General features: G+C 35.7%; 2 protein-coding genes across 2 annotated transcripts in view; one reads left to right on the forward strand and one right to left on the reverse strand.

Annotated features, from left to right (window-relative positions):
- rnaseh2b (ribonuclease H2 subunit B) overlaps positions 1–1,548 on the forward strand; it is an 8,839-nt gene extending 7,291 nt beyond the window's left edge. The window contains exons 8-11 of the mRNA XM_015383283.1: positions 536–617; positions 704–749; positions 992–1,069; positions 1,380–1,548. Of these exons, the coding sequence (XP_015238769.1) occupies positions 536–617; positions 704–749; positions 992–1,069; positions 1,380–1,490 (317 nt within the window). The 3' untranslated portion in view covers positions 1,491–1,548. The remainder of the gene's footprint in view (positions 1–535; positions 618–703; positions 750–991; positions 1,070–1,379) is intronic.
- Positions 1,549–4,127: 2,579 nt separating this feature from the next.
- LOC107090099 overlaps positions 4,128–8,819 on the reverse strand; it is an 8,146-nt gene continuing 3,454 nt past the window's right edge. The window contains exon 3 of the mRNA XM_015383285.1: positions 4,128–5,506. Coding sequence (XP_015238771.1) covers positions 5,250–5,506 — 257 coding nt within the window. The 3' untranslated portion in view covers positions 4,128–5,249. The remainder of the gene's footprint in view (positions 5,507–8,819) is intronic.

Genomic DNA, 8,819 nt, shown 5'->3' on the forward strand with positions numbered 1-8,819 from the left:
CACATCACACTATCACATCACACTATCACATCTATCAGGTGTCCCGTAAACAGATTCCTCCACCTGAGCTGTAGATTTGTGAGTCTCCTCTAGTGTGACCAGGGGCCCTTTTGGCTGCTTATTTAACAAATGTAAACACAGGAAAAGGTGGTCCTACAGTTTTCTCTTGAGAGTATAAATACAAAATATATTTAATAAATAATAAAAACAACTTAAAAACTACTTTTATCCTGGATCCTTCCAATTCTCTGTTTAACACTGCGTTGTATAAAACAGGTTTATGATGACAAATGTGAAAAGGTTTTTTTTTTTGCAATACAGCATCAATTAAATGCAAATTCTGTCCAACTCATGAAGAAAAAATCCTTTAAAACTATATTTTACTCCTGCTGCAGTTGTTGATATCAGCCAGTAGATGGCAGTAGTGTTGTATCATTTTGTGTGATCATTTCTCAGCTCTTTAACTTTACTCCTCTGACTGTCAAAAAGAATAACAGTTTGATGGGTTGTGACTTTTCTTGATTTATTGATGCAGAGGACTATCTTCGCTATGCTCATGGTCTGATATCGGAGTACATCAGTGAAGAACTAAGCAAAGTCCTCCTTAAACATTTGGGGTAAGATATTCAAAATATATAACACATTAGTTGCACTTGTTTTGGTGACTTTGCAGGTAAAACTCTCCTCTTTCTGAACGCCACAGATTAACAGAGCTGAAAAGTCCAAATGAAACAGAACCTCCCTCAAAGGTTTGTGGTCTCATTGATTTTCTCAGCTTTTTTTTCTTGCATGCCGCTAAAGCCTCCATGCACTTTCTTGGAATCTTCCAATTCACTTTGTTTTTTCACGCATAATAGAGGAAGTAACCTCAATCACCACTGGTGTGATTCAGGGTCCCGTTTTGGGGACTGTAGGGTGATGCCGGCAGGGATGGGGTCTCTGTTTAATGCTTCTTGTCATGAAAAGCATCTGTTACTTCCTCGTTTGGCAGAAGCGGAAACTTTCAGACAAGCCAGTGGAGGCTGGAGAAGACTACACCAAATTCAACAGTGCAGACTTTGCACGGAAAGTGAGTGCACACAGATTAGAGAACCTCCTCAGTGGAACGTGGAGCTTCAAACATCATTTATGTAATTTATGTGAATAGAGCAGCCTTCTCTATATTTCTGTATCATACTTCTACTCTTTCAGAACCTCCAGTCGTGTAAATTTGCTTCTCTGCTATCTTTAAGCTTTGTGTGTAGAGCTATGTGGTTACAACAGTTTAGTTTATCAGAATTGTCAAAATGATTCAGATTTCCCAATTGGTTCAAGGCAAAAGTAATTGATTTTTTTTGTGCTATTTTTCCCTCTTTGTTTGTTTTCTTGCTTTATTTCAGCCACCTAAGAAGATGACAACCGCTCAGAAAACTTTGGCTAAAGTGGACAAGACTGGCATGAAGCCGATGTCTTCTTTCTTTAGCCCGAAGACCAAAGCTGAAAAAAAGTGAATATCTTGTGCTTTTGGTTTGATCAGACTCGCATTTTGTAATAAAGAGAAAGAAATGTGTCCAACCAGTTTTTCTTTTTCTTTTTAATTGTGTGAATGGCAACAGATTACAAGGGTAAGATTTCTTTTTCTGGTAATAGATAAAATAAATTGAATAAACCTCCTATTGCTGTTAATTTTTTGTTTTTTGTTTTTTAATGACTTCAGTAGGATATTTTTTCTTTACTTTGGTTTCCAAATTCTTAAAAAGGGTTGTATCAGGATAATTTTCCAGGTCTTTATAAGCATCATAAAGGAAATTAGCTTTTTTCCCCCTTACTAATATGTCACAAAAATATATTTTTTCCCCCTTTTTTTAAGCCTATCCATTCTTGAATAAGCTAACTTATATGAAAGATAAACTTGAGTACATTTGAAACAAGTTTTTTAATGATTGCATTTATTAATCAGAACAAAGTTTAACGGTCAGGTTTACCAACAGCTTTCCATCACTCATCATTACAATACTCTATACAAAATCACTCATAAAGGGCATAAAACAGTATTTACAAGTGCATTTTTTGTAAATTAATGATGGCAGCTTATAATAATGAGAAGGCTTTAATTTGATTTATATATGTTTACAGCTGAGGGTGATGAGGGTGTTAAGTTCAACAGAATAAAACAGCCTGTTTGTCTGTTAGTGTAACATTCTGTAGCACCGAAAGTAAAAGCTTGAAGAGCCTCTAAATAGGATGTGTGGGATCACAAGAAAAGACCTTTTTAGATCGTTTTTCTGGCTCTAGACTTGTAAAGGTTTTTGTCACCATTGAGTTTTACTTAATGCTGTGGTTTGGATCATTTTTACAGCTATCTACAGCAGGGGTTAAGCAAATGCATGGTTTGGTTAATTACTGAAATCATCCATGTCCTGAAGCAACAAAGCTGCCCCAGATTAGCATAATACTACCAACATCTAACCATTGATGGAGTCTGTCTCTGTAAAGCCGCAACTTTACAGAGAGCGGCTCTATAAAGCGGCTCTGTAAACTTTCAATTCAAATATCTTTAATCAAAATATTTTTTCAGGGGGCGACCTTTTTTTGATTTTAGGTCAGCATGGTTTATGGTCTGCGGGTCATTTTTACCCTTTTGAAGTTATTTACAAATAAGTACTTACGTTAAATAAAAAGTGAATAATTTCTAACCCTTTCAACACTCTTGAGTTTGTTAATCTTCTGTACTAAAGTTTCATGAGTCTGTTTCATTTTAAGATGTTTAAGCCTACTTCATCCTGTCATGCAGGTTCTATTTTATTATTTAAATTCTGAAGGTTTGCACTTTATTAGTCCTGAGTAGGGAAATCATATTCAGTCATCCCAAGAAAGCCTAGTTAATCACACTTAAATCATCGTTTAATAAGAAGGAAACTCTTTCACAGCTCTTTATATCTAGTATATATGATGGAAAAAGACAGAGCTCTAGATAAGTTTAGGTTTTGAAAAACTTCTTTGTTTTTATCATAAATCTCAACAACAGGCATAGAGGAAGTAATAAAAAAACAAAAACAGCAAAGTCAATAACTGGATACCGTTTAAGCTTTTCACCTTCCTTGCACAAGGCCAGTTTACTTTTAGCATGGATTATTTCGCTGACGCTGGGCTGGTTTGAAGCTTTTCTCACAGCCAGGGGGCCTTGAACTCGGCCTCGCCGATTCCACCTCTGAAACGAAACATTAATTAATGTAGCAGTCTCTGACTTTCAGCTTGAAAGGAGACATTGTTGCTTTTCAAATATTGCCTTTGAAGCCTCAAAGAAGTGGAAAAAAACAACCAACCTCTCAGGTCTGGACTTTACAGTGTATTCAGCCAAAATTCCACATCCAGATTTGAACCTTTTTATTTTGCTTAGATCAGTTCAAAAGGCGTTTTGAAAGACATTTTCTTAACCAATTGAATAAAGGGATCTGGAGAAGTAAATGAACTTTTAGGGATTAAACATTAGACCATTGCACAACTATACAATTCATTTTAACGCTGTACAATAAATTTAATATTACAGCAAGAAGATAGATAAACTGTTGTAAAAACATTCATTTAGGAATATATATAAGAAATGTCTTCATTATCAGGTTATGTTAAGCATGGCGTCCAATTAATCTGTTAATTCGGCAACTTTTAAAACAATTTGGAGCCATTTTTTGCCTGTAGAAATAGGTTGACTGGTCTTTAATAAATACAGTAATTGTTCTTATCTGACAGCACCTTACATAAGTATTCAACCCCTGGAGTGCTTTTTCTTTTAATTTATTGCATTAGAACCAAAATCCTAAGTTTATTTAATCTAGATTTTTGCTAAAGGATCAGATACAAATGTGCAAAGTTGGCTTTGCATTTGTTTGAATCACATTGGGTAAATTCTTTGCAGAAACACTTTTTATCCAAATTCTAATCTTTTGGGAGATGTCTCAGGGAACTTTGCACATAAGGACATTTAAAGTAATTTTTGCCCACTTTTGACTGAGGCGCCTTCATATCTGATAAAGAACATTTGCACGCATCAGTTTTCAAAATGTATTTTAAGAACATTCAACTGCTGCCCCTTAAGCTTACTGTCCGACCTGAAGGGGAACCTAAACCACATCCTGGACAAACAATTTGAACGTTTTTGAAGCTAAAACAAGGCTTTGTGTTTGGTCCACTCTATAAAACCTCGAACTCAATGCTATTTCTGACATTTTGGATTGAAAAAACTTCCTGGATGGAAAGTGAAACGTCTTCATTCATATGACCTGGATGACTGAGAATCTTCACCGACACATCCTTAATTTTTTTCCTGGAGCTTAAATTCGTTTTTGTTTTTCAGTATTTCCATCTATTTACTTTCATTACCTCACCATTTGCTCTGACTTCTCATTCCTTCTCTGTGGAATAAATGCACCTCTCCTCCACTATGCTTCTACCAACATTTTATTTTTATAGTGCATGTATAGTTTGGATTTTAGTTTTGATCTAATTTGAGAAGAACACCCTCTTCCACAGGATTAATATGCCTCATAAATTGCTTTTAGAAAACTGAACATAGACATTTTCTTACTTCTTGCAGCTTTTTCATAAAGACCAGATTTGTGGAGTGTGCAAGATTGTTAGTTATCTTTAACAGTTTATTGGGTATTAGCTGTTAATCTAAAGCTCCTCCAGAGCTACAATGTCCTTCGCTATTTATTCGCTCTTTTGGCCCAGCCTGGCTGTTTAGGTGGACAGTCATGTCCCGGTATTTTTAGTTTCCATGCTCAAAGATTTGGATATTGTTTAGTACCGTAACCCTGCTTTAAACCATTCTACATCCATGACCTGTATGCTGTGTTCCTCAGTCTTCATGATGGTGTTCTTTTGGCTAAAAAGCCAAAGAGGCTTTTATAGAACAATTGGATTTGTTCTATATTTATTTATACACAGGTCAGAAGTTTTTCTTATGTTTCCTCTGATGGAGGTTGTTTTCTTTGGATGTGATGTGATGGCAAAGGAAGGTAAAATATTGGCTTTTGATATTTTATTTTTTTGTAAAAATCTTTATGTTGATCTAATTTATAGAATCTAAATGAAATATGTAGAATTTTGTAGTTGCAGTGTGACAAAATGTCAAAAAGTTCAAAGAAAACTTGTGAGCCACTGTACACCCCGCAAGACCAACTTCAGAGAACACTGCCTGTGGAAACATTTTAGGCTGAGCTCTGTCGGCGTCATGGCAGTGCTTAAGGTTTCAAATGTCCATTCAAGCCTCAATGCTTTTTTAATTTGGGCTTGAAGCGCAGGGTCTGGAATGCACTCTCCACCACTTTGGGGAGGTGGATCGGGTTCCTCTGAAGTTGTAGTCTGCTGCTTGTGGAACCAGCCTGCTGCTTCTTCTTCTTCTTCGTCTTTGAGGTGCTTTCGTTGGCACATTTAAGAACCGCTCTCTCTTCAGAGTCGTCTGAGACCCGGGGAACCCTCAGCACCCAGTTGGAGTGCAGGTCATGCTCAGCTGAGCTGGAGGCCACTAAGGCAGGACAACAGAGATGGAAAGCATGAGATGAGACTGACACAATTTCATAGTTTACACTTTTGAAACCATAGGGCGCAAATATAATTAGAGGCCAATAAAGTTGTTAAATTATAAGTTAACAACATACAGTTCTCACTACATTTATTAGCATTAGTAAATCTAGCGGCTAATATCTTATATTTTAGGCTACTGGTTCCTTTCTCTGGGCTGCTCAGGGGAGCAGTGGGTAGCACTGCTGCTATGCAGCGGGAAGGTTGCAGGTTCAATTCCCAGCCCAGGGAGTGTGCATGTTCTCCCTGAGCATGCGTGGGTTCTCTCCGGGTACTCCGGCTTCCTCCCACAGTCCAAAAATATGATGATTACAGTAGGTTGACTTCTCTAGTTCCTCCTTAGGTGTGAGTGTATATGTGAATGGTTATTTGTCTCTGTGTTGCCCTGCAAGGACTGGCAACCTGTCCAGGTTGTACCCCACCTCTCACCTGTGGATAGCTGGAGTTGGCACCAGCACCCCTTGCAACCCCGCTTGCATGTAAGAAAATGGATAGATGGTTTCTTACAGGTCTTCTTTAAAGTTATGCTTAAAGCCATTTGTTTTCCTATCTCCATTGTCTTTCCATTTCCAATTAGAAGAAAATAAACCAACATAACTTCTAACTAAATAGAAACAGATTAGAAAATAGAAAACTGTTTGCCTCTTCTCATTTAGCAACGCCTGAACAGAATGACTTTTGACCTTAAATAACCCCTACCCCCTGCCAACATCCTCAAAGCACAAAATGATATACATCCACTGAGGAGATAAATACAGAAAAAAAGGTAAATGGCTCCTACATTAATAAACTTTAGCTCTTTAATGGCAGTTTTGGATTCTGAGGAACCTCCTCAACAGACTGGATCCATCAGATCCACTGGATCCATCAGAACTGGTGCAACAAGACAATCTTTTATGTAACATTTTTGAAAAATGTAACCTAATTTGAGTTCTGATTTGATTTTTTTAGGGGATTATTGTTCTCCCAAATAAACATATACAAATGTAGCTATCCCTTGTTTCAAGACTTTTAATTTGCCAATGAGACAACATTATAAACATTTGACAAGGTTGGAGCTAACAGAGCAATGGATGCTAAACCATTCCTATTTACAAAACCTCTGTTGATCTTCTGTGTTTCTCAGTATTCCCTGTGGTATGTGTCAGTAAGCCATAGACAAGTGAATCTGTTGTTTGCTGATTTTTCTTGTTTTTTTTTTTTGAGTCCTTATATGTTTATTTAAAATAATCTTGTATTTTAAATAATTGGGCTAAAAAGGTTCCCTGTGCCTTTGATAGAGCAATTAGTATTTCATCCATCAGAAATTCTACATTAAATGTAATAGTTCACATGAGGTGCTTTCCCAAATATTTATCCTTTTTTCACACCAAGCCTACCTGGTGTTTTTGTTGCCATAACTCTTAATCTGAATTAGTCTCATGACACCAAATCAAACAATTCCAACTGCAGTTCCTATAGAGTCTAGAAAAAAACGGTATGTTAACATTTGTGCTGGTAGGGAAGAATATAAAGAGTAACTTCAGCATGTCACTCTTTTCAGGAGTTCTCTATCAGTACAGTTTAAAACTTCTTGCCATCTTCAATCTGTTTAGTAACAAAAAGACTATTTAACTTCATCTAGTTTGGAGGTTTGAAAAAGGAAAAAACCCTCTTTATTGTGTGGCATTTATACCTGTGGGAAAAATAATTAGAATAAAAGTGTTCAACATAAAAAAATAAAGTAGTATATAAATTAGAATGTGTGTTTAAAAGTAGTGATTAATGGTCTGAATTATTATACAGTTAGAGAGTTTGTTAAATAAAATTACTGGTGGCACTTTCTAAATGTGGAAATTCTTTATTAAATTTATTAAAATACAAAAAATTAAAATACAGTTTTCTTTCAGTTTATTATTAAGATATAGGTTTTTAAACAATTTAAGTATGCAGAAGTTAAAAAAATATATATTTATTTCAAATGCTCTGAACTACAGTATATGCCAGAATTTCATAAAATCCATTTAAAAAACAGACATCGGACCAGCAACAGTGACTTTGACCCAACTCGTAAATAATGTAGAATCAAAATCAACAAACAGTGATACAGCTGAATATGAATTATTGTGCATAACTAGATTCTTCAGGTATTCATAATGAAATCCTTCAGTGTTGTTTCAACAACAAAAGCTTCAACCAGGCAAGGTCGCATGGCTGGCAATAAGCCTGCCTCACAGAGCTGGAACCGTGTTTGTATCCTACAAATTATGCACGCCGGTCTCATTATCACGCAAAGAACAGCTAGATCCACATCAGATTTCTGAGTTCTGCTACCTGACCTTGATGTATTCTTTTTATTTCTCAGGATTATGAAGAACACCTTCAGTTTTCTTGAAAAAAGAATTTACCAGTGTTTAATTATTTCACCTCAAGGCATTTTAAAGTGCTTAAGCTTCACATGAGAAAATATATGATGCACTGCTGATAATTACTGATATGTAAACCTTTGCAGAATAATGAATTTGAAATAAAATCAGATTTAAGGCTTAAATACTAACTGTTCAAGGTGGAGTGTTTATAATTATGGCAAAGTTGCTTTTGAAATCCGTATTTTGACTGAGAAAAAAATAGTCTGTTTTATCTTCTCGTGCATTTTTAGAACCAAAATGTATAATTAGTGCAGCTCAATAAAGACCCTGCAGCTGATAAAGTAGAAATGCTAGTTTACTTAGTGGGGCTAAGTCAAAACACTTCCTAAAAATGGTGGGATTACCCTTTGCATATATTGTTCTGCTGAAATTTGTGCCTACAGGAATACCCAAAGTAAACTTCTATTTTAGAAATTCCTTTATGTAATTATAAAGGGAAATTACAGGAGCAACACTGTGGTAGAAATGTAAGCATATACAATGCAACAAATGTAAGAATTAACATATTATGCTTTCAGCTGTTTTCAATTGCAAAAATGTATTTTTAATGTTTTATTTCTTGAATGTTCTTGATCTAAGAAATAGCACGAATATAAACAGTTGTAGTTTAAGTAAAGATTGCATTCTTGAAAGATGCAGTCTATCCGTTTCTATGGATAGTTGACCCACTGTATTTTAAGTACAGTGGGTCAACTTAAATTTGGCTTTAAAATATCATCTGTTTGGTCTATAAGTTTAAAATCCCTGACATCAAGGACAGACAATTTGACTTTATTTCTTAAACGTATTCCATCCATCCATCCATCCATCCATCCATCCATCCATCCATCCATCCATCCATCCATCCAT

The sequence above is a fragment of the Cyprinodon variegatus genome, unplaced genomic scaffold, assembly GCF_000732505.1.
Source record: "Cyprinodon variegatus isolate N-32 unplaced genomic scaffold, C_variegatus-1.0 Scaffold281, whole genome shotgun sequence".
In the NCBI taxonomy this organism is placed as follows: Eukaryota; Metazoa; Chordata; class Actinopteri; order Cyprinodontiformes; family Cyprinodontidae; genus Cyprinodon; species Cyprinodon variegatus.